At 39.7% G+C, this 23,593-nt stretch overlaps 1 protein-coding gene across 3 annotated transcripts in view; it reads right to left on the bottom strand.

Annotated features, from left to right (window-relative positions):
* Window positions 1–5,319: 5,319 nt before the first annotated feature.
* DTHD1 (death domain containing 1) overlaps window positions 5,320–23,593 on the bottom strand; it is a 68,687-nt gene continuing 50,413 nt past the window's right edge. For 2 of the 3 annotated variants that reach the window (XM_030564835.1, XM_030564839.1), the window contains exon 10: window positions 19,457–22,921. In XM_030564835.1, coding sequence (XP_030420695.1) covers window positions 22,602–22,921 — 320 coding nt within the window. In that variant the 3' untranslated portion in view covers window positions 19,457–22,601. Of the gene's footprint in view, window positions 5,742–19,456; window positions 22,922–23,593 lie in introns of those variants that run through there. The other variant, XM_030564836.1, reaches the window with a different exon arrangement.

Below are 23,593 nucleotides of genomic sequence, written 5' to 3'. Positions count from 1 at the left end.
TTTCTGTTCTCTGAGTGACCAGAGCAGGGGCTGTTCCAGGCTAATGAAAACACCTGACTCCAATTAACCTGCTAAGAGTCAGGTGAGGCTGTTAAGCACCTAAAACTAAGGCCCCTCTGATGCTATAAAAGGGCTCACTCCAGTCAGGCCAGGGGGAGCCAGAGGAGAGGAAGTGTGTGCAAGGAACTGGGAGCAAGAGGTGTGCAAGAAGCTGAGAGTGAGTAGGCATACTGCTGGAGGACTAAGGAGTACAAGCGTTATCAGACATCAGGAGGAAGGTCTGGTGGTGAGGACAAAGAAGATGTTGGGAGGCGGCCATAGGGAAGTAGCCCAGGGAGTTGTAGTATTGTGCTGCTGCTCCAGGAGGCACTCTAAGCAGCTGCAGTCCACAGAGCCCTGGCCTGGAACCTGGAGTAGAGGGTGGGCCCAGGTTCCCCCTAAACCTCCCACCTCCTGATCAAACACAGGAGGAATTGATCTGGACTGTGGCTTCTACCAGAGGGGAAGGTTTCTGGGCTGCTTCCTGACCCACAGGGTGAATCTGTGACGTTAGCAAATCTGTCAATAAGTGCAGGACCCACCAAGATAAAGGAGGAACTTTGTCACCATATCTATATAAAATATGGACCCAATTCTATACCTCCTTCATGTAGACTCCTGTGCATATTCAGTATGCGGAGCAGTGCAGGATTAAGCATGACAGCTTGCATTTTAAGAAATATTAGATGAAATCCTGACCTCATTAAAGCCAATGGCAAAATTCCCGTTGTTTTTAATGGAGCCAGGTTTTCGCTGACTATTTTGGTTTACTTGTCTGTGGGATAACTAACTTTCATACCTGGCTAGGCAGCAGGTGAGCTGAGGCTACTGGTTATCATACTAGCATTTGCTCACTTTTGTGCTACCTTGGCCTTCCCCTCTTTACTCTCTATTTTGAATCATCTATCTTCTGCATCATGTCCTAAACTAGCTTGTGAGCAACCTGGAGAAGAGACTGTCTATTTCTTTCCATGCCTCTAGGGCTGATTTACTTCCTGTCACTTTAGGGCCCTGCTCCTTGACTGATACCCACAGACTCTACTTCAGTGAAAAAAAACTAATGAGAGGAATGTTTTGTGTGATACAGCAATATCTGCATAGTCTTTCTTTTAATTGGCTTCAGAAATCCTGGTGTAAACTGAAAATATTACTAAAATCCAAAATTACAGCTTGTATTTTTCCCCCAAAAGCCCCAAAAATCCTCTTAAGGATTTTTTTCTAAATAAAGCATAATTTTTAGAAATATTTTTATTTTAACAGCCTTCTTTAGAAACCACCTTTAAAAATCTAATAATATTTATTTCAAGACCCATGTTCAAGACCACTTAGACTCTTAGGTCTAGATCTTTGGGACCAACTGTGCTATACTTGATACAGCATTCAAGGTGTAAGGAAGAGCAAATTTGAATTTATGATTATTCCCCTTATTCTTAGGTCAGCCAGAAACCAGTTTGATCCCTAACGCATCTTAGAACAACCTCTACTTCTACGGTACCTTCAACAGGTTCATAATAGTAACCAAGGATTTTTGGAGCACAGCAGCACTCTGTCAAAACTTTGTCACACTCCCTACATCAGAGGCTGTGAGTCAGTGGTGTAAAGCCTGGGAATTCCCTTATGATGGGGGGATACTCCCCTGTTTTCTTAAAGCAGTTTGACCCCTTTGGACCAATGAAGTGACTCAAAGGAGCCATATCAGGCTGAAGGATTTGATCCTTTTCTCTTGATATTTGAACGTGTATCAAAACTACATTAGCAGCAAAGAGTCCTGTGGCACCTTATAGACTAACAGACGTATTGGAGCATGAGCTTTCGTCGGTGAATACCCACTTCGTCAGATGCAAACTACATTAAAGCCAAAGCAGCCAATATGAGTTTCATAACTCCTGTTTTCCATGCTAATTATTTTAATAACCTCTTGGATTCCTGAAAGTAATTCTTCCTTACTAATTTTGTTTTAGCTTGTTTAGTGTCTCACTGTGCCCCTAGATACTCCTTTGGTCAACCATCAACATGGATTAATATCGTCATATCTATGTGAAAAGTCTAGGCTGTTTCACAGCCAGTACTAGGAGCACAAAGTTAGAGTTGGAACCAGGCCACAAAATATAGCCCCAGATTTAAACATGCATTATTTGGACATGTTCTGATTGGCATTTTTGTTCATAAAGATTTGCCTCTGAAACCTCATTCAGATCAAATCTTTCACTTCAGGTCCAGTTCTATACTAGTGTTAGATTTTTCAGTAGCCTGACAAAAATATTCCTTCTGTGTACAACTGGAAATTAGACACACCCAAACATACAAATAAAAAGTTATCCACGTTGTTTGAGCCTCAGAAGAGTTGACTGGTGTGAACTGGCTGTCTTGTTACAGAACTGACTCGCCCAACCTTAACTATAGTTATTATTTACTTTAATTCATGACTCGGGGGGAAACAAGGTCAATACTCCCTCACCATTCCCTTTTGGGATACTAGCACTTATATACTGGCACAAGACCAGCACGATTTGGCCCTAAACAAAGAGAGCCCATTTGGGCTCCAAGTCAAATCAGTGGGAGCTTTCCTATTGATTTCAACATGTGTACTTACAAGCCTTACCTTACCTTAAACCTTACCTAATCTGTACACAGTTACCATCTGGAGAAATTGAGTGATGCTGAAAATTCAGTCCTTTCTTTTTTTAACATTTGTAGGTCACTGCTTCTAATAAGTCTCAGATTTGTAGTGATTTTAATATTGTTGCCAACCGCTGAGCACCCCACTTTCTGAAAATCAGGTCCCTGTAATTGTCTCAAAGTGGATACCCAAGAGTTAAAATCCCAATATTTTTAGTCATTTTTAAAGCTTCGGCAGCTGAAATGATGGGAGGAAAAAAAAAGAAAGATTAAGCAACTTGTCTAAGGTAATGCAGAAAGTCTGTAGCAGATTCAGGAATTGAGTCCCAGTCCAGTGCCTTCACCACAAGACCATTACAATCTAGCTCTATCTAGTAGACTGTTACTTACCTACTGTTCATTTGGAAATATTAATCATTTTGTTCTTCTGCCTTTCTTGGATGCTTCAGAGCCATTAAATGTGGTCATGCCTAATTTACAATAAGTGGTCAGGTCTATTTAGCTAGACCAAGTAAATAAAGACCTTTACAGCACCCAATCTTCCTGGAACAAAATCAGTGATAACTAAGGATTTACCTTTTTATTCTCAAACTCCAATTTAAGACTCCTATGAGGAAAAATATTTAAGAAAAAATTGCAGAGAAAATTCCTGACATGCTAGGTGTGTATTTGATTGTATTAGAAATATTTGTATTTTGGTAAATTTGCAATTTAAAAAAATGGAAAAAAAGCCATTTTGTACCAACCATACATATAAATAAATTTAAGGAGTGTATGGGTGAAAGTATCACCACTAACAAATCTGTTTTACATAAAATGTTTTGAATGACATTGGCAAGTTCATTAAAATTAGTATGCACTAGGGCTGTTGATTAATTGCAGTTATCTCACATGATTAACTCAAAAGAATTAATCACAATTAGAAAAATTAATCATGAATAATCAGTTTTAATCACACTGTGAAACAATAGAATACCAATTGAAATATATTAAATATTTTGGATGTTTTTCAACATTTTCAAATGTCTTAATTTAATTTACAACACAATACAAAGTGTATAGTACTCACTTTATTTTTATTACAAATATTTTCACTGTAAAATGATAAAAAGCAGAATTTTTCAATTCACCTCATAAAAGTACTGAAGTGCAATCTCTATTGTGAAAGTGCAACTTCCAAATGTAGATCTTTTTGTTACATAATTGCACTCAAAAACAAAACAATGTAAAACTTCAGAGCCTACAAGTCCACTCAGTACTACTTCTTGTACAGCCAATCACTAAGACAAACAAGTTTGTTTACATTTACAGGAGATAATGCTGCCTGCTTCTTATTTACAATGTCACCTGAAAGTGAGAACAGGCGTTCACATGGCAATTTTGTAGCCGGTATTGCAACTTATTTACATGTCAGATATGCTAAACATTCATATGCCCCTTTATGCTTTGGCCACCATTCCAAAGGACATGTTTCCTTGCTGATGGGGCTCATTTTAAAAAAAGTGTTAATTAAATTTGTGACTGAACTCCTTGGAGGAGAATTGTATGTCTCCTGGTCTGTGTTTTACCTGCATTCTGCCATGTATTTAATGTTATAGCAGTCTCGGATGATGATCCAGCATGTTGGTTGTTTTAAGAACACTTTCACTGCAGATTTGACAAAATGCAAAGAAGGTACTAATGTGAGATTTCTAAAGATAGCTACAGCACTTGACCCAAGGTTTAAGAATCTGAAGTGCCTTCCAAAATCTCAGAAGGACAAGGTGTAAAGCATGCTTTCAGAAGTTTCAAAAGAGCAACACTCTAATGCAGAAACTGCAGAACCCGAACCACCAAAAAAGAAAATCAACCTTCTGCTGGTGGAATCGGACTCAGATAATGAAAATGAACATGCATCAGGCCACACTGCTTTGGACTGTTATTGAGCAAAACCCACCATCAACATGGATGCATGTCCTCTGGAATGGTGGTTGAAGCATAAGGGACATATGAATCTTTAGCACATCTGGCATGTAAATATCTTGCAACACCAGCTACAACAGTGCCATGCAAACACCTGTTCTCACTTTAGGTGACACTGTAAACAAGAAGCTGGCAGCATTATCTTCTACACGTGTAAACAAAGTTGTTTGATTTATATATTGTGTTGAAGATTTGAAAATGCAGAAAACATCCAAAACTATTTAAATAAAAGGTATTCTATTGTTTAATAGCATGATTAATCACATTTTTTTAATCACTTTACAGCCCGAGTATGATCATTAAATAAGATTTATTGTCAGACTATTTAGATAAAGAAATTATGGCATTCAACCAAGCACTCATATTTTATAAAATTGCCAGAACCAACAGTTATTTCATAACTTTAACTAGTAGTTAATTTTCCATTTCACCTGTGAATTACTAGTCTACCTTTTGGGGATTTCATCTTAAATTCAGCTACAGTAAACAGACATGTTAGAGCATGGCATTAAGTTAAAGATCTATTTAGTGTATGATGTAACTATGGTTGCCAGTCATTGGAAGAAAACAAAGATCAAAAGACTTGACAGCATTTTTTTTCTGAGCCTTTATTTTAGAAACCATAAATCAAATTAATCCATTTATATTTAGGTGTGAATTGATGCCACCATTTGTTTGTCAGTTTCAGGACATCGTGCATGCAAAATTGATAAAGTGTAATGTGAAGTGAAGAGAGGTGTCCAGAGAGGACGTGGATTGAGCAGTAAATAATGTAATACATACTGACAGATTTATCATTGAGCCCACTCCGTTGTTTCTTCATTTAAGGTCTAACCCTTACTCCTCTTGAGTTCAGTGTTGAAAGAACAGGTGCTTTAACTAAAAACTGCAAGCTCATAAGCTTTGTCTGTATTAGAGAACTGAAGATCTCTCAGTTGACCAAATGGGAGAAAGCAGTTAGCACAAGTGCTTCAATCTATCCACTGTAGACACGCTGTCTGATCTCAGCCACAGCAGTTTTGCCCCACATTCTTCTAAGCCATTTCTATTGCAATGCCACCTTGGTATTTTTCTGTCATTTCCTGGCACAGTTCACACAAGCAGTAGAGTCTGGGAGATTTCTAAATGTCAACAATAAACTTTAGGTTAGCAGTGGGAGGACTAGCTGAACAGTCATCTTGCATCCATCTACGCTAGCACTAAAACTGGTTCAATTAAAATGTGGTTTATTTCCTCATCTAACTGGTTATTGGCATGGTACACTGTGTTAAGCACTTTTATGTGTGAATGTGAGAGGTGTTAGACTAAACCAAATGGTTCTTGAAATAGTAAATTTCTCGACTTTAGACTGAATAATCATTAATTTCCCACTCACATTAGATTTGGAAACTAATCCAACACTGTTTACTCAACCTTTAATGAGTTTTACCTATGTTGGGAAAATTCAAAGGTAAAATGTTCTCTGTGTTGTACGTCAGAATTACATGCCAAAAAAGTTTCAGAACCCTGTAATGCATATGGCCTTTACTAGTAAAGGATACAGTTGAAATCTTAATCCAGAGTATTTTTGGTTTTGTGCAATGAAGTCCCTATCTCTGTCTAAATTTCATCATGTTGTGGGCCAACTTATGCCCACAGAAGAGGAAACCAGGACTACAAGGATTGGGGAAGAGAGTGAAAAATAGTGAGATGTGAGAGAAGTCTTCCTGAACTGCATTAGTTTTCTCCTTTTAAACGAAAAGAAACTGGCAAGACACAGGGCAGAGAGGGAGAAGTTAGAGAGGATTTGAGAAGGAAGTGAAAAATAGAGCAAATGAGCCTGCAGTTGTAAGCACCAGAGTGAGTCAGGGAAGATGAGAAGCAAGACTTAGAAAGAGAGAGGAGAGAGTGAATTTGTAGAGGAGGAAGTTGATGTTTTGTTTGTGCATTATTCACTCAGTTCTGATCTAAGGTATATTTATTTAGACATATGAAAGCGTAAGAATATTCAAGCACCTCTGGAATTGTAAGTGGACTTTGCAGTATTGAATTTCTAGTTAATTACAGATTCCATGTAGTTCTGGAAATAACCAGCACACTTTTTTAATAAGATTGGTCCGGTATCTCTTTAACAATTCCTCTGTCTCACTTTGCATGCACACCACCAAAATGTCACTTTGTTTTAAAGTTAAAATGTAGAAAGGAATTTCTAGGCTGAAAGCAAGAATTTCAGTTTCTAAACTTGCTTAAAGGAATTACCTAATATCTAGAACTTCTAGTGCTTTACATTCTTCAATCGCCTAATGAGACCTCTGTTTGTACTAGTAACTATTTCACCCCTTGGCTTCAAAATTGAAAACACAAGGAAGCAATATTTGTCCAGAAGCCTTGGTATGACATCTGCTGGTGTGATAGGGAGTAGACGTGTATTTTAAATACATCAGCAATACAATCAGATTGTGATAGATATCCCAATTTGGAAAGAATTCTTCCAGTTTTATTAGACTATTCCAGCTTTCTAATAGGTGGTTACAAACATGTAGTCTTTTATTACTTACCTCTTTTCAGCACGAATAGCAGTAATCTGACCGTGAACCAAACTAAAGAGGATGTTAATATTTTCATGTACCATGTTACTGGAAATATACTCTAATATATTCTACTTATGTAAGTGCTATGATAGCACTTGCATATCTGTAGATCTCCAAGTGCCTTACAATGATGGTAACTATTATTATCCCAATTTTTAAGATGGGGACATTAAAGCATAAAAAGATTAAGAGGAAGATCTTTAAAGGCACAAAGGTGAGTTAGGTGCTCAACTTGCATTGAAAGTCAGTCAGTCTGTTAGGAGGCTCTCTTTCATTTGGGCTTTTGAAAATCTCCCCCCTCCAACTGCTCAAGGTCTCAAAAGTAGGAAGAAACCCAATTCTCCTGACTCTTAGCCCTATATTCATTTCAAGGCCCTTTTTGAAGGAAGTTCAGAGAAAAATGGAGTTCCTCTGAGGACAGATTAAAACAACAGTTATAAAAAACAGAAAGGAGATAACTGACCTCACTGGGTCCAACAGCAGCTTTTGAACTTCTGTGCTACAAACATGAGTTTCTTCTGTTTGAGCTAAGAAATACTTTCTGCTTGGAAGCTTTCATGGATTCTTTTGTTTATTATGTGGCCCAGCCACTGGATGTGTATGAAGACACACACATTCCTACTGTTGATGATAGAATCACTTTGTTATAGAATGCTGTTCAAGGAGAAAGGGAGAGATGCCTTTCACTTTTCCTTTCCAGCCCCAAGAAGTTAGTAGTGCTGGAATGACTGCCATACAGTTTCACACTTCTAATTTGCAACAAGACTTTTGTTAAGCTCCAAAACTGAAGGGGAAAATGTTTTACCATTGGGCTAAAAAGAAAGGGATCCATTCATATTTCTAGGAGATAAAAGGTTTTTTGATATTAATATGTGGTCTAAGAGAAGTACTAATATACTGCTTTTTCTGTTCATCAGAACCCTGTTTTGACAGGATTAAACCGGTTCCAGAAAATAGGTTGGAAGTTTAGTTTCTCTGGATGACAGAGTACATAGTTGTAATGCAAACTGGGAAATGACATAATGGAATATATTAGGTATGCTTTGTTAAGCTGGGGAAACAGGTTTGTCAGAATGACCAAATGTAAGAAGACTATATTGGTAAAATTGTATAATAAAAGTTATCTAAACTTCTTTGTTCCACATTCTGTCCTCGAATGTGTACAGGACTCCCATTAATGTTTCTGATGATCCTTGCACATTCTAGGTCAAAATGAAACTATCTGTAGGGAAATGTCAGAGGTGGGACTGCTCCATGTCATCCCTGTTGGGCTGTAGGCACTCCCTCCCTTAGTCCACAAGTTGAGGCAACTTGCTTAGACAAGGGTGTCCCATACCCTGAGAAAGCATCAGTCTCTAAACCATTAACTAAAGATAATAAAGTTCAAAAATTGGCATCTGCATCTTTAAAAAACAAAACTCCAAGGCAAATACTTAGCTGCAATGCTTGAGCACAAAGTCCTGACCTGGCCCTGTTGTTCTGGGCTAGCTATGAAGAACATCTCCTCTGTCGCAGTCTGACCCTGCACTACCCCCAAAAGAAACACATAACCCTTCTTAATTAGCTGGCTGGCTGTCTCCTGATTGGTCAGTGGCTCCTCCTGGTATTTCTAGGCCTCTAGACTAGAGGACTACGTCTTATTACCAGTCTGATCTGAGTAAGTTTTTCTTGACTTGGGGGCTGTCAGAGTGCAAGTGCCTCCAGAGGTTGCTGACCCCTGCTTTATATAATAGCACCCAACAGTCCTATTATATTAGAAACATGACAGGGCAGACATGACCCCTGCCCTGAAGAGCTTAAAAATCTAATGTCTTGATCCTTCAGATTGTTCAGTAAAATCCCTAACTTCCCTGGGGCTCTGCCTGGGCAATTGGGTCTGCCCAAATGGGACTGACTACTTCCATATAATCTCTACAAGTCACCCCACACTGGAGAGGAAGGGGTTAATGGATGCCTCATGGGCCTGCCACTCCCTGTCCCAGAAAGGAGCAGTGGAGGTGAGTCCTCCAAGCATCCTAGGCTATGTAGAAAGCAGCCAATTAGAAGGTGGCTACATGGAGCAGCCAATCAGGGCACAGTAGGATCACATAAAAGGGAGCTGCAGTGCAAAGCAGGACCAGTGGCTGCTGGGTTCTCAGGGAGTAAGGACTGTGTCCCTGAGGCCTGGTCCACACTATGCTGTTAAACCGATTTTAACAGCGTTAAATCGATTTAACGCTGCATCCGTCCACACTACACTGCTCTTTATATCGATTTAAAGGGCTCTTTAAATCGATTTCTGTACTCCTACAAAACGAGAGGAGTAACGCTAAAATCGATATTACTATATCGATTTAGGATTAGTGTGTACACAAATCGACATTATTGGCCTGATTATTTTACAGTAGCTACCCACAGTGCACCGCTCCAGAAATCGACGCTAGTCTCTGACCATGGACGCACACCACCGAATTAATGAGCCTAGTGTTGACGCGCACAATCGACTTTATAATATCTGTTTTATCAAATCGGTTTAAGCTAATTCGAAATTATTCTGTAGTGTAGATGTACCCTGAGACAATAGGAAGTACCTTAGACAAAGCAGCTGCTAGCAGGGACTGGGGGAGCAAAAGGGAGTTCCTGGCTGGCTGCTGGGACTAGCTGGCTGAATGCCCTGAGAAGAGGGCAAAGAAGGTGCTGGGGCCTTGGGGAAGTTGCCCAGGGAATTGAAGCTGCAGAGAAGGGGTTAAAGAGGCATAGCAGGAGGCTTCTATCCACAGGGTCCCTGGGCTGGGACTTGGAATAGTAGGCAGACTTGGGTCCCACACTTGCCACTGGGGAAGTGGCTTGACTATTGATGGAGATACTACCCCCTCCTCTCCCTGGAAGGGGAAAAACATAGATGGTAACATGGCTGGAGGGTCAAGTCATGAAGAGGACGCTGCATTACTTGGTCTGAGGCTGGTCTGCAGGCAGTGCGGATGATAGAGAAACACCACCAGGAGATGGTGCATCAGCTTCCAGAGCTAATCCCTGTGATAGACAGCAGGAGGTGCTGCTGTAGTGAGAGAATGCAGTGAAAGGAACTCATTGCAGGATCAAAACTTAGTTAAAAATATGATGCAACAAGTGATTCTAGCCAACAGGAGGAGAAGAGATGCTGGAGTCATGCTAATATAAATGATCAGTGAGTGCAGCTTGATGGTGTTGAATCAGTCACATATTTTAATTATCATTTAAAAAAAATCCTTATTAAGCCATAACCCCCTGGTCTACTGTAACATTACATGTGCTCATGTAAGCTGTTTTGTAAAATCTATTTTCTGGATGATCTTTTCTTAATCTGAAACTCGAATGTCAAAATTGCTAGGCTACCTGAGATCCATATTGTTAGTGGCAGCAGGGTGTATTTTCAAGCTGCTCTCTAGAATGTAGTTTCTATTCAGCAGTTTGCCCTGCCTGCTGCCTCCTCTTATAGATCTGTCAATGAGTCATTTTGATATTTCAGCTTCTTTTACAAAAATTATGGTGGGGGGAAGGAACAATTGGGCTTTAGTATTAATTGGAGTTTGGCTAAAGATGCTGAAATACAGTTAGATTTGGTGACTAAAGGGATGAAACTTAGTGAATTGGGGTATTGCTCTCCTGTCTTTCAGGGCCAGATTTTCAAAGTAACTCCAGCACTTATGACCAGGGACAGACATTTCAAAAATGCTCAGCTCCTGCGTAGGCACCTGAAGTAAGGACAAGACTGTCAGTAGAGTTCAGCACCCAGTAGCTCCCATTGTGACACTTGCTATTAGATTTGTCAAGAGAGCCCAGCATCTGCTGTGCACACAATATGCTGAGTTTTCTTGAAAATATGACTACAATTATAGGAGCTGAGACTATGTGCCTTAATGTTCCAGTATTCATGACACAGGATACACATTTCAAGGAGAAAATGTTACAGATATCCATGGGGTTGTAAGCAGGTACATTGACTTCGGAATGGTTAAATCTGAAGACTTCCATCCAGTGTCCTGCAAATTTAGAAACATGACATAAGGCATAGGCAGGTTTGGCCACTGACACTTCTATTTTTAGTTGTTGTCCATGTTTATTTTCAATTTCACAATTGACCTTCTGTCAGTGTGCTTCAGTGGCTCACACTGAGAATACCTGATTCAGGACAAACTGCTGAGAAATGGCTCAGAACTGAGAGTACCAATCTCAGGACATATAGGATCATTCCTTTAAGTCACTGTATATAGGTGCTGGTCACAAAAAACAAGCTGACAGGTGTCTTGACCCATGTGGGTCCTTTCTTTGAAGAATCAGCAATGCAGACAGTTTGTGAATTCCCATTGTTGAACACAAGGACCCATGCTTTGAAGTTAGAATGCTTCTCATTGACAGTTCTAAGGCTTCAATCCCAGTTAATGGGCAATCCAATTACAGAGATTATAGCCATCCAGGCTATCTTTCATTAGTTTTTATGGCTAAGGCTGTGAGTATTTCAGAGGTCACTGATTCTGTGACTTTCCAGGACCTCCATGACTTCTGCAGCTGGTGCAGCTGACTGCAGGGCCACCCAAGCAGCTGGGGCGGCCCCAGGGACCAGCTTCACTTGCTGCTTCTCAGGCAGCCCCATGAGGCTGGTCCTGGGCGCTGCCCTGGAGCAGTGGTTCGGTAGTGCTGGCCAGGGCTGGCTTTATGAACAGTGGGATCCGATTTAAATACCCGGCGGCGGTCCAGGGCTTTTGGTGGCACTTCGGCGGTGGGGGGTTTCACTCCAGGTCTTCTGCGGAACTGAAGGACACCCCCCCCTTCACCAAAATGCCACTGAAGCCCCAGAGCGGACTTCCCTTCCACCCCCACCGCTGGGTGAGTATTGTGGGGTTTTTTTGTTTTTTTTATTTTTTTTTTTTTAAATTAGAGGCCTAAGGCATGGGGCTCAATTTCGGGGAATTGGCTTAAAGCCTGCCCTGGTGCCGGCAGAGCCCTGGGCCACCTTTTTTCCCTGTGCCCTGCCCAGAGGGCCCCCCCCAGAACAGCAGTATCAGCTGGTGCGCCCTCCCTTCCCACCCTAGCACCTAAGATTTAATTAGAGGTATTTTTAGTATAAAGTCATGGCCAGCTCCCTGGCCATGACTTTTGTTTACTGCCTGTGATCTGTCCATGACTTTTATTAAAAATACCCATGACTAAGTCATAGCCTTATTTATGAACAGTGTGGTAGCCAGAAACAATCTTAATTAGTTTTCATGCAGTTTTACACATCAAGTAAATTCTCATTTAAATGCCAATGCATTCTTTGATCTAGGGCTAAGTACAATGATAGCATTCACATGAAAAACAGTAATGTTACATTCCTTTGAACTATTCTAACATAGAAATGAATTAGTACACTTAACACTACTTTGAGATTCTCATCCACATGAATTGTTCTGACTCTGACCTGAGCTGGTCTGTGAGGGTCACATGTGCTATCTCGTGTTAACAAATGGTGAGCAGATTTAACCAATTAGCAGACTCCTAAATATGATGTCTGGAATCACTGAGGCTGCATTACTGCAGTCAAGACTTGAATGGGGACCTCCTGGTGCACTAGCAACAACTTTGTCAAGTGAACCAGAACTGTCATAGTTGCTAGGATCAGTTTCTCTTGGCTGTAAATTAAAACTTTATAATTTTTAACATTTCCTCTCTGTCTGTCTGAGTGCTGCATGTTGAAGTTAATCCTATCCTTGTTGCTTGTCAGCTGGTGGCTGGATAAAGCAGCCATCTTAATGAATTAATAGTCTCCTGGCAAGTGAATGGCTTAAACTTGTATGGCACTTGCACATTCCTGAGGATGAGATTCAAACGGCTCCCAGAGAGTCCGTAGGCAGTGTGTAGCTGGGTATTTTTGATAAAAAGGTTTTTAAAAAAAGTGTTCACATTTTTCACAAGTTGAGATAATTTTTCAAAAATCTGAGGTAACCCCAATACATGACCGAAAATGGAATCTTTTCCAGACCAATTGCGTAGATGTGTTAAGTTTTATCAGGTGAAAGTCACTCTTTGCATTCCTTACAGTACTTTTAACCTAGTGGCTTACCACAATTGTTTACTATGGTCAGGTGCCATGAGCTAAAACAGGATGTGCATTTGAACAGATATGCTGAGTGGATGACATTAAACTTAGGTCAAAAATTCAGCATGCACTTCATTAGGACACCTACTGTTTTTTGAATGCTATCCAAAATTACCATTTTGATATAAGATAGTTATCTATTCTTGCCAAAATATAACAATGCCAACTGTGAAGAGGAAAAGGAGATGTTTTAAGGGTATAGACAAAGCCAGTTCTCCCAGTTAACGTATAGTGGTATATATTTTTGTGGATCGGATTTTTTTTTTTAATTTAAGGCATTCAGTGCATTCACATGCATCTCATTCTACATCACTTGTAACCAAAATGCATTTTTCAACAGTTTTGACTTATTCATGGATCTCTATCTTTAGTGATTGATTGTAATATAATTAATAACCACTGGTTCCCATTTTACTGAACACCTTCATTAATAAGCATGTGTCTTGTATAAGAGGAGTTGCTGCCCTAATTAATTCAGGTACACAGCTACTTTCCATTAGTGTCCGCACAGAAACTTGCAGTAGAACCCTTCATTCAGTGACAGCATTAGTCTTCCGCCTTCAGAGTAAAATAAAATGTTTATGCTTTTGTGGGAAACATTCTTACATGTTACATTCTTTCTGATGTTTAGTACAAAAAGTCATTCCAAAATTCTGTTCATTGTCTGAATGTCACATCACAATAATCCCTTAGAGAGAGTGAGATTCCTCTTCATCCCTAAAGGCATTTGGCAGACAGGTTTGCAAGCATGATGGACAAGTCTGTCACAGTTCAGGGCAACTGCACCTAGATTTCCACTCTGTGGTCCAAAAAGGAGATCTACTCTAGGGTTCAGGCTCTTCCACCATCACTTTTCTTGGGTGGAGACCTACATCTCTCTCTGTACCTCCTGACTGGGGTATTTCCAGGCTGGAATCTCTATGGCTGCATTACTGCAGAGTCAGAGTCAAACCAATAGTCAGAGCTGAAATTGGAAACCAGGAGCAGGGACCAGAAGTAAGGAAGGAGAGCAAGGCTCAGGAGTCATGCAAGAAGGCAGGGTCCAAATGTTGCAGCCAGATAGGAATTTATCCAATTCATGGACAACTTCCTGTGGCAGCTTCTGGCTTAAATAGCATAGCTGGGCCAATTGGTGGGGCCGGGTGCTCCTCAAACCAGGACACCCATGGGTGGTGCCACTGGTAGGGTCAGGGTTCTGTTAGCCACTCATCTCACTAGTTACTAGCAAGCCTCAGAAGAGCTGCCAGGATGCAAAGGTTGTCTAGGACCCATGGATCAGGTTAAAGACCTGTGGATAGTCTCTGAGGGCACTCCCTACCCTAAGGGACTTTCAGGGAGTCACTGGACTGAGTTTTTAGGCTATCACTGAATCATCTAGTCTAACTCCCTGCAGGATTTGTTGTGTCTAAACCATCCAAAACAGCTATCCAGCCTCCTTTTTCTACAACATTCTCCATGTAAAGTTGAAATACTTATTCCCACAGCATTTAGTTCTCAGTTGTCAGCTGTGTAATTTGGGCCCCCTGTCACCAGCTGGTTGTCTACCTGAAAGCAGGATACTCATTCTGATGATTCTTGCACCCCTTGGGGTATGGGAGCTCTGCTGGTCTCATCTTTCCCCATGTATCCCACCCCCAAGAGCTAAGGCAGCCAGCTATAGTTGGAGCAGGAGTTAGTTGGGAATCAGCCAAGGGTCAGAGCTGGTATCAGTCAGAGTCAAGGCAAGGGTTGGTGCCAGACTTGGAGACCAGGGTCAGGGATCAGGAACCAGGTGCAAAGCAGTGGAGCAGGAACCAGGGATAAGTCAGGAGAGCAGGGGTCAGGCAAGAAGGCAGGGTCCAACGTAGCAGACAACCCAAAACTCACCCAGTTGCACAGATGACTTCCTGTGCTGTCTTCTGGCTTAAATAGCACAGCCAAACCATTTGCTGTGCACTCCTTCAATCAGGACGCCTGTTAGCTGCGCCTCTGGAGGGGGCTGGAGTTCCCTCAGCCTACTAGAAGCCAGGATGCAAAGGTTGCCTGTGGACCTGGGTTCAAGGCCTGTGAATCCTCACTGTGGTTGTAACATTCTGGTCAGTTTCAGTGATTGGATTTAGTGTGTGGGTGCTGAGTGGTGTTGATGGCCTTAAACTCTCTGGCTGTGTGAGCACTGCACATCAGTGGCAGCAGTGTGTAGTGCATACATATTTATGAACAGCAGGCTACAACAGTAGAGAGGTCATGGGATGCTACCTGGCTAAAAGTAGCAGTGTAGATGGGGAGGCTCAGCTGGGTGAGTAGAGTCATGTAGGGTATATACAGGTACACAACCACAGGCTTCTGCATGACTTTACTCACCCAAGTTGTGCCTCACCATTTATGCTGCTATTTATACCCATGCTATGGGGCTCCCCATGCATGTACTCTGCATGCTGCTGAAAAGTATGCAGTGTAGACATGCCTTATTTCATTTCTCTGTACCTCACTTATTTATCACTTGAGCAGGACAATGCTTTCCTATATTAAAGGCCTCTTCTGAGGATCAAATCATTTGTTTTGTGCATTTGGCTAGTGGGTGATAATTGCCATCTAAAAAGCTTACAAATAAATTTCAAAACCCCACATGGTTTATTCAATGGCTCACTGACACATTTTATGAGGCAAAAGGAAAGGTGTATGGTAACAATGTGTATTTAAAATGTCCTTTATGTCAGAATAGTAAACAAAATTTTGGTGTTTTGTAAACCCAAAAATATATATATATAAAACCATTTGGGGAAGCTCTAAATACAATCAGTAACTTTCTGTAAAGAGTCAACAAGAGAAATGCCCAAACAGTCTGTCTTTTATACTTAGTTTTTTAATACTAAGTAACTAGCTTCTGCCTTGGCTCAGTCAAATTTCACTTTGGTATGGCCATTCCCACACAGTTACGTTCCTCTGTCTGGACAAACCTGCAGTAATTCCTCCTTGTTTAGGGATAGGATTTTAATTTATTTCTGCTACTCACTAAAACTCAGATTCTGCACTCAGTTAAATGCATGGTACCCCACTGCAGGCAATGGGGTTACATACATGTAACAACAGAAGAATTTAGCCCTAGGTAGACTCTGTACCCCTCAATGCCCACCTATTTTCAGTTCAGTGTGTCTAAGCTCAGAGTGCGTTCCTACTCAAGAGCTAATATTTGAGTTGATTAGATGATGGTAAATCAGTATCTGCAGGTCAGTATGACAAATGGTTATTACTAGGGAAGCCCAGTGTCATAGTAACCTATGGGTGGCACTTCTTAAATACGAGTTTGAGTAGTTGGTCATTGCTCTTTCCTATAAAGATCTCAGCACTGTTGCTGTCACATTTTCCTCCATCTGTTCAATTTTGATTCATCTGTGGTTTGACTCTAGTCATCCATGGCTATAAATTGCTACAGCATGGTTTTGAATGCTGCTGATGGAGAAAAGCTCACCTCATCCTTCTGGTATAAGCTATGCTTTGACCTAAATTTGTTTACTTACATGGACATGAAGTGTAGGTAAGAGACTTTTCATACCTCCCTGCCACAAAAACTGGAAGTGAGAGGGGGGAAAGTCACATCTTAGCTTCATGGAGTGCTAGATTTTTTTTTGTGCATGCATTTTTATGAAACAGAAAGGAAGAACCATGGGGTGATGGGAATATGTACAGAATTTTGCATATGTAGAGTCATGGAAGGAATGAATCCTATGGTGTGTTTTGCTATAGAGTAGTTGTATTCATATTTCTGTCCTAGAAACAATATGAAATTTAGTGTTCAAAGGGAAAGTTAAATGGGAGGTATAGTTCCAAAATGGACCTTCAGGGGAAGCTAGCTGGCGGCTGTTCTCTCATCTCAGTCTGGTGGCACACTTCTGGGAAATATAACAGAACTGCATGGGCAAAGGAAGATGTGGAGAGAAATCATGGCCAATGCCACCATGGGAGACTTTCCCCTATTTTGGCTAAACTGTTGAACAATCTAAAGGCGGTTCAATACAAAGTGGGGTTTGGAAAATCTCTGTACAGAAAGGAGAGCCTTGCCCAGGCAAGTTAAGGAACAGCTTCAGTCGCATTGCAATAATGTTCTGCATGCTAATTTTAAGGGAGTGTTTCTGTATCAGACAAATTTTCCATCCATTCAGAGTCCAATATATTATTGGACTGTTACACCCAATCACATGGAATACGGTAATTGCTATTGTTATACATTGATAGCTGATGTTTTAGCCTTTGAACTGCATTAGGCTTTCTAGTTTACTGAAAGTGATAGAACAGAAACACTAAGCATTGGCAATTGATCTGTTGCAATTTTATTATTGCTGGATAAGGTTTGGCTTGTATCCTTTTGTTCCAGAACTGTAGGCAAAGTCAGTGAGTTAATAACAATAAATCAGGATGAAGGAGGATGTGAACTTTGCTTCACACTGATTCAATTAATTCTGTCTTATTGCTCTTGAGAAATGGAAGCAATAGCTTTTCTATCTGAGCCCTCATATTGGTATCCTTCCCCATCTAATTATCTGAATTTGGGCCTAATTTGTATTTTGTTCAGTTGTGTTTGATATTTATACACCTCTGAACTTGAATGAAACTCCTAACAAAAGGAGGGCAGAAGCTGGAAAGAAGTGTGGCTGGTCAGGAATTTTTTGACAAAATGGTGCTGGTGGTTGTTGGAAAATACTGAATCATCAAAAATGAAACATCATGGGAAAGTGCCAGTTTTGACAAATTTATTGTTTTGAATATTGCTGGGTTAAAGTTTTTTGAAAATGTCAGAATGTCCCACTTTGACTCTTTCAAAATTCCATTTTTTTGGTCTGAAACTACTTTTCTGTTTGAAATTTAGACTAATTATACTAGTAAAGTTTTAAGGTCAAAACTGAAAGGAAACATTTCAGAAATAATTAAACAATATTTTGTTTGACCTAAACCTAAATTTTTATTTTTGTTTCGATGGTCTCTTTGCACAAATTTTCAAAATTTCAACGTTTCCAGACAAACTTTCCAAATCTCAAATGTTCCTGGGATGGGAAAACAATTTCCTGCCCAGCTCCAGAAATACATCTTTGTTCTCATATTTCTCAGCTTGTTTCATATAGATTTTTCTCTCTGCTTCCATTCAGATAAGGCTCATACGTATATATCTAACCTATACTTTCATTTCTCATGCTCAAGACTTTGGGAGTGCCCCGATTACTAGTGATGCAGTGCTGTTTATAGCAGAAAGCTTGACAGTTAACAACAGCCATTTCACCTGCGTCTATTGCATGTATTTCTTTATCTCTCAAGCAATTCTCATGTTTGTCATAATAGCTCCTAAATCTTCTGACCTGAAACACAGAAAGCATACAGCCACCTAGTGAGCATGCTAATAGGAAGTCCTCCAGTAAAGATTTTGTTTAGAATCCTCACTAGCATGTAAGGAAAAGGAAAGTTCTTTATCTTTCTGTTGTATGGAGATGGATTATTTTGTAAGATTCTCAGTCCTGGATCTTGTGCTTCTTGGCATTAAATAGGTGAAACTCTGCAGTCACTAACTATTAGCTTTTTAAGAGCACCAGTAACCCATTAAAACATGAAGCTTGGAGAATTCCTCTTGCCTTACTCTAGGGAACACAAGATCCAAAGAGTGATAATCCTGCCCAGCTGGTATCTTTAGAGAATCTTCCTTCCTTCTCTGTGTACCACAAACAGTGTAGAGTTGCTTGATTTTTGCCATTTAAAGTAAACCTTTTGCTCTCCAAGTAAACATTGGGTCCATATTTATACCTTTTAATATCTAGTCCTCCATAAAATCCAAATACATTATAGCAGGATGTTTCTCTGAAATTTCCCCCTCACTCTTTAGGTTTGTCTACTAATGTATTAGTGGATAAAGGCTAATGTCAGAGCTGATCCTGAGTCCTCTGTTTATTCATAATGCTCATCTCAGATATTATGTATTAATACTGTGTGGGACTTCAGGATTTTTTCCAAGTACTAGAAGCTGTCAAAGTGTAAGGAGCTCAAAGATGACACAGCAAAAGCAACATTTATTGGCTCCAATTATTGAGACTTCTTTCTTTGCCTTGGAAATAAAATTAAAAGTAAACCCATCCAACACTGCAATAAGTTTTAAAACAACATAAATGTTTGGCTTTATCCAATACACAGAATAAGAGTTGAGGCAAGCTTCATTATATCTGAAATTTTTAATAGGTTAATGCACCTATTGCATTGTCATCTAAAGTGGAATTGGTTTTTTTTTACAGTAGAAGTTAAAATAACTAGCACTGCTAGTGGCTTTTCATTCATAGATCTGAAAGTGATTAAAAAAGAAAGCTAAGCATTATTATCAAACTGTCAGGGAAGCCCTAAAAACTTGCATAGCATTATCTTGTTCATAAATGGTTTGAAAACCTACTCTAAGTCCAAAAGTCAGAATTTTATCCATAAACAATTCATGTGTCATTTCTAACCTAAATTATCATATATGTACAGTACATTGGTAAATTTCCTAGTTGATTACAATGTGCAGATGGTTAATACAATATAATTAAACTACACAACTGTTTGAAGCCAGCCTACATTACAAGTTTGTAATGGGTCTGACTCGCCATTGCTTTGCACCTTAAGTAGTCTTACTTGTGAAGTGCACACAAACCAGAACCACAGCATTTTTTACATCAACTTTCTATCCATCTAGCCTAGGTTCTGATATGATGCTCATTACTGTACTGTCTGAGCATCTCAGGATGTAATTATTCTCACAACAGCCCACTTAAATAATTATCACTTTTTTACTGCAGGAGAACTAAGTGACTTGTCTAAGGTCAAGGATGAGAAAGGTGGCCAGGGATTAGGGCACTAGCCTAGGATTTGGGAGACTCAATTTCAATTATGTGCTCTGCTTCAGACTTTCTTTGCAACTTTGGGCAAGTCAGTTAACATCTTTGTGTCTCAGTTCTCCAGCCTTAAAATAGGGATAATAGTACTTCCATAGATAACAGGGGTGTTGTGAGTATAAATAAACTGTGAGGCACTGAGATACTAAGGCAATGATGCACATGTAAGTCCTATGATTAGTGTGACCGGATGTCCTGATTTTATAGGGACAGTCCCAATATTTGGAGCTTTTTCTTATACAAGCCACTATTACCTCCCACCCTCTGTCCCGATTTTTCACACTTGCTGTCTGGTCACCCCACCTATGATAGATTACAGCGGAAACCTGTGGAGGAGCAGGAAATTGAAACCAATCTTCTCACTTCTTTGCACAGATGTAAATGACTGCACAAGGTGCAGAGCACTGGAAAATCAAGGTCCTGATAGAGAAACTGCATTTTATCCTTTATTGCTTTCCTGCAACTGAAGATTAGTTGAATAAACTTTATGCTAGACACAGAGGCCATCTTGTGGTAGAATGAAGGTGGTAGCACAGAATGCTTGTAATTTGGAAGTAGAGTTAAAAGTTCTCACAGTAGTTTCATGATTATGATTACAATTTATATTTGTATTACTGTACCACCTAGGAACCTTTGTCATGGACCATCCCATTATGCTAGTTTCAACTATGAATTTTGATGGTATCTGGACCTAAAGTTGCTTCAGAATAAGTAACTATAGAAAGTACTCAAAATAATTGCTTTTAATTGACGACGAATGTGTTAGCAGAGTAAGTGACAAAAATACAAGAGAGCTAGATTCAATTGCTACTGACAAAATGATTGGCTCCACTTAAATGTAATCTGGTTTTAGAGGGCTTTTTTCTTTTTAAGAAAAGAAAATGAGTGCATATTTTTGCACTTATGTCTCACAGAATGGACCAAATTAATTCTTGTGCTGTTTATAAATTGCTTTTTAAAAGTGTGTGTTCTTCAGGCTGAATCTGTCAATCAATAGATTGATGTTTGTCTTACTCAGCTGTAGTTTTCTTACGTGTGATAGCTACTTGAGGATATTCTAATAACAGGAGCTTGCCCACTGTTTAGAATTTCTTTTAATTTAGGATATTTTCCAAGATTTATTTTGAATTTGAAGATTTTTTTTTAATCAAGCTGGAAAATAATTATAACTAGAACAAGTCTGCACAAATGGACTGGATTTTAAAGACTACTTCCATATATGCTGTGTGTGTAAGTACAATTGATAGTTGTTTATAAATATCAAATATCAGTATCTTCCTTCCAGCAGCCTCTGATTCACTGTGGCTTTCCAGCTATCTTGAGCAACTAATGCAAATGGCACACCCCTTAAACAGGTTTGTGGCACACCAGATGGATAGCAATATATTAGTGATTAGGTCCTACACACTGTCACTTTCAGTTAATGTGTTGCAAGAACACAGTAATTCAAATACGGCAATAATGTATGGCAATTGAGATGCAATATTAGGGATGCCTTGGTCATGACTCCATTTTAAAGCTGAGAGGAATTTTACATAATAGTTTAGAGAGGAGCTAAATAAGAAGTGATACAGAGTAAATGAATAAGCAATAGTATACAAATGTCTATCAGGCATTTCTATTTACCTCTTCCCACAATATAAGAACACAGGACACTGAATGAAATTACACTGCAATAAATTTTAAATTAAGAAATATTCTCCAGATTTCAGTATTTATCTGTGGAACTCATTGCCATAGATATAGCATTGAGACAAAGGATTTAATTGTATCCAGAAGAGCCTTAGACATTCTTATGAATAATAAGAGTATAATTGGCAGTTACACTCACAAGGATAAAATATTCATAGGGAATATCAATTTTTCTCCTAGAGATAAAGACTAGCTGCTTGAGTTTAGAAGAAGCTTCCCCTATTAGTGCTTTATAGCAATTGTCTATTATGGTCTCTTAGGAATTTGGTACTGACCAACATTAGAAATAGGATACTGAACTAGATTACTCATTGGGCTGATGAAATATGGTAATTCATGTGCCCCTATAATATAAGGCCACATTGGTACACACCAGATCCTACTACAGTCAGTGGAGCCCTATGTGTAAATCCAAAAGCTGAATGTAGTTCTTGGTATCTGTATTTTCAGCAGCTTGTTTGATTTTATTGAGGAACGTGAGCTGTTATTAGGCAAGGGGAAGAATATAAAGAAGTCAAGGCAGGCAACTTGTGCTATCATGAAGAGGATGAAAATTTACTGAACAGTTAAACAACACCCAGCGGCCTGACTGGTCTTTTTTCCCGTTTGCCAATTCATTGTAAAAATTTAAAAATGGTTTAAGCTAAAGCAAATGTCACTTGGAAATTATGACTACTTGTGCAGTCACATGCAGAAAAACATTCAGATTTCCCAAGGTGAAAACATACAGATATCGGTCTTTTAGTTGTTCATCTCAGACCAGTGCTTTTGCCAAGTGAATGCTTTATTCTCCCACTTGAACCTGAGCTCTTCAGAAAGATCACTTCTGCCACTCTTACGAAGATAACGAGATAGGAGTCGCTGTTTATCAGCTGATCTTGGAAGATTCTTTTTCCAGAAGCAAAGAAGCTCATAGATCTGATGTGTTAGATTATCAGGGCATTTCAGTCTAACAAGCTGAAGAGTGCTCCGACGGATAGGCAGGTGCAGAGAGAGCAATGATGCATTATCTTCTGAGAGCTCCTCTGCGAGCCAGTACAGCAAGTTATCCCATAGGGCCTCTGTTAGTCAGAATATAAATACTTAAAGGTGTTTAGATTTTTAAAAATATTACTACAAATATATTTTAAAAGAGGTATAAAATCATTTATTCCTAATGCCTTCTCCTAGACAAATGTTTAATTTAAAAAAGAACTCCAGAGCTGAACATGCTATAAATTATAGGAGGTCAAAGGCAGTTTTGCCATTGACTTAAGCAGAGTTAGAATTTTACAGTCTATGCCTGTAATTTTGCACTCTGTTACAAACTTGGCTTATTAACTTCCCTGACTCAGTAACAATCCTTTATACTTAAATTGTGTAGAGGAAATCAGCAATAAAATGCAGCAGCTCATATTTTCTACAACAGACCAGGGAAGAGAACAGACCTTCAACCCTCAGCTCCTGAGGCCTGAGGGAAGGCAGGAACTTCCTTGACAACGACTGCCTGAAGGTTCCTCCTAGAAGGCCATGTCACTGGATGATGGAGGCCACTCCAGAGGTGGAGCAACCAGCAGCAGCAGACTCCAGTGGCGAGAGGGCTGCCACATCATGCCCAGCCACAAGGAGGCACCAGTAGTGAGCTGACCCCTTCACAGGGCTATATAAGCTATTAGTTTCCCTGGTAAAGTTTCTCAGAAACCATTTTCCCCCCCATTTCATTTAATATAATTTTAAATATATTTACATTCTTC

Source organism: Gopherus evgoodei, chromosome 5, assembly GCF_007399415.2.
Source record: "Gopherus evgoodei ecotype Sinaloan lineage chromosome 5, rGopEvg1_v1.p, whole genome shotgun sequence".
Classification (NCBI taxonomy): domain Eukaryota; kingdom Metazoa; phylum Chordata; order Testudines; family Testudinidae; genus Gopherus; species Gopherus evgoodei.
This window is presented reverse-complemented; position numbering and strand designations above follow the sequence as displayed.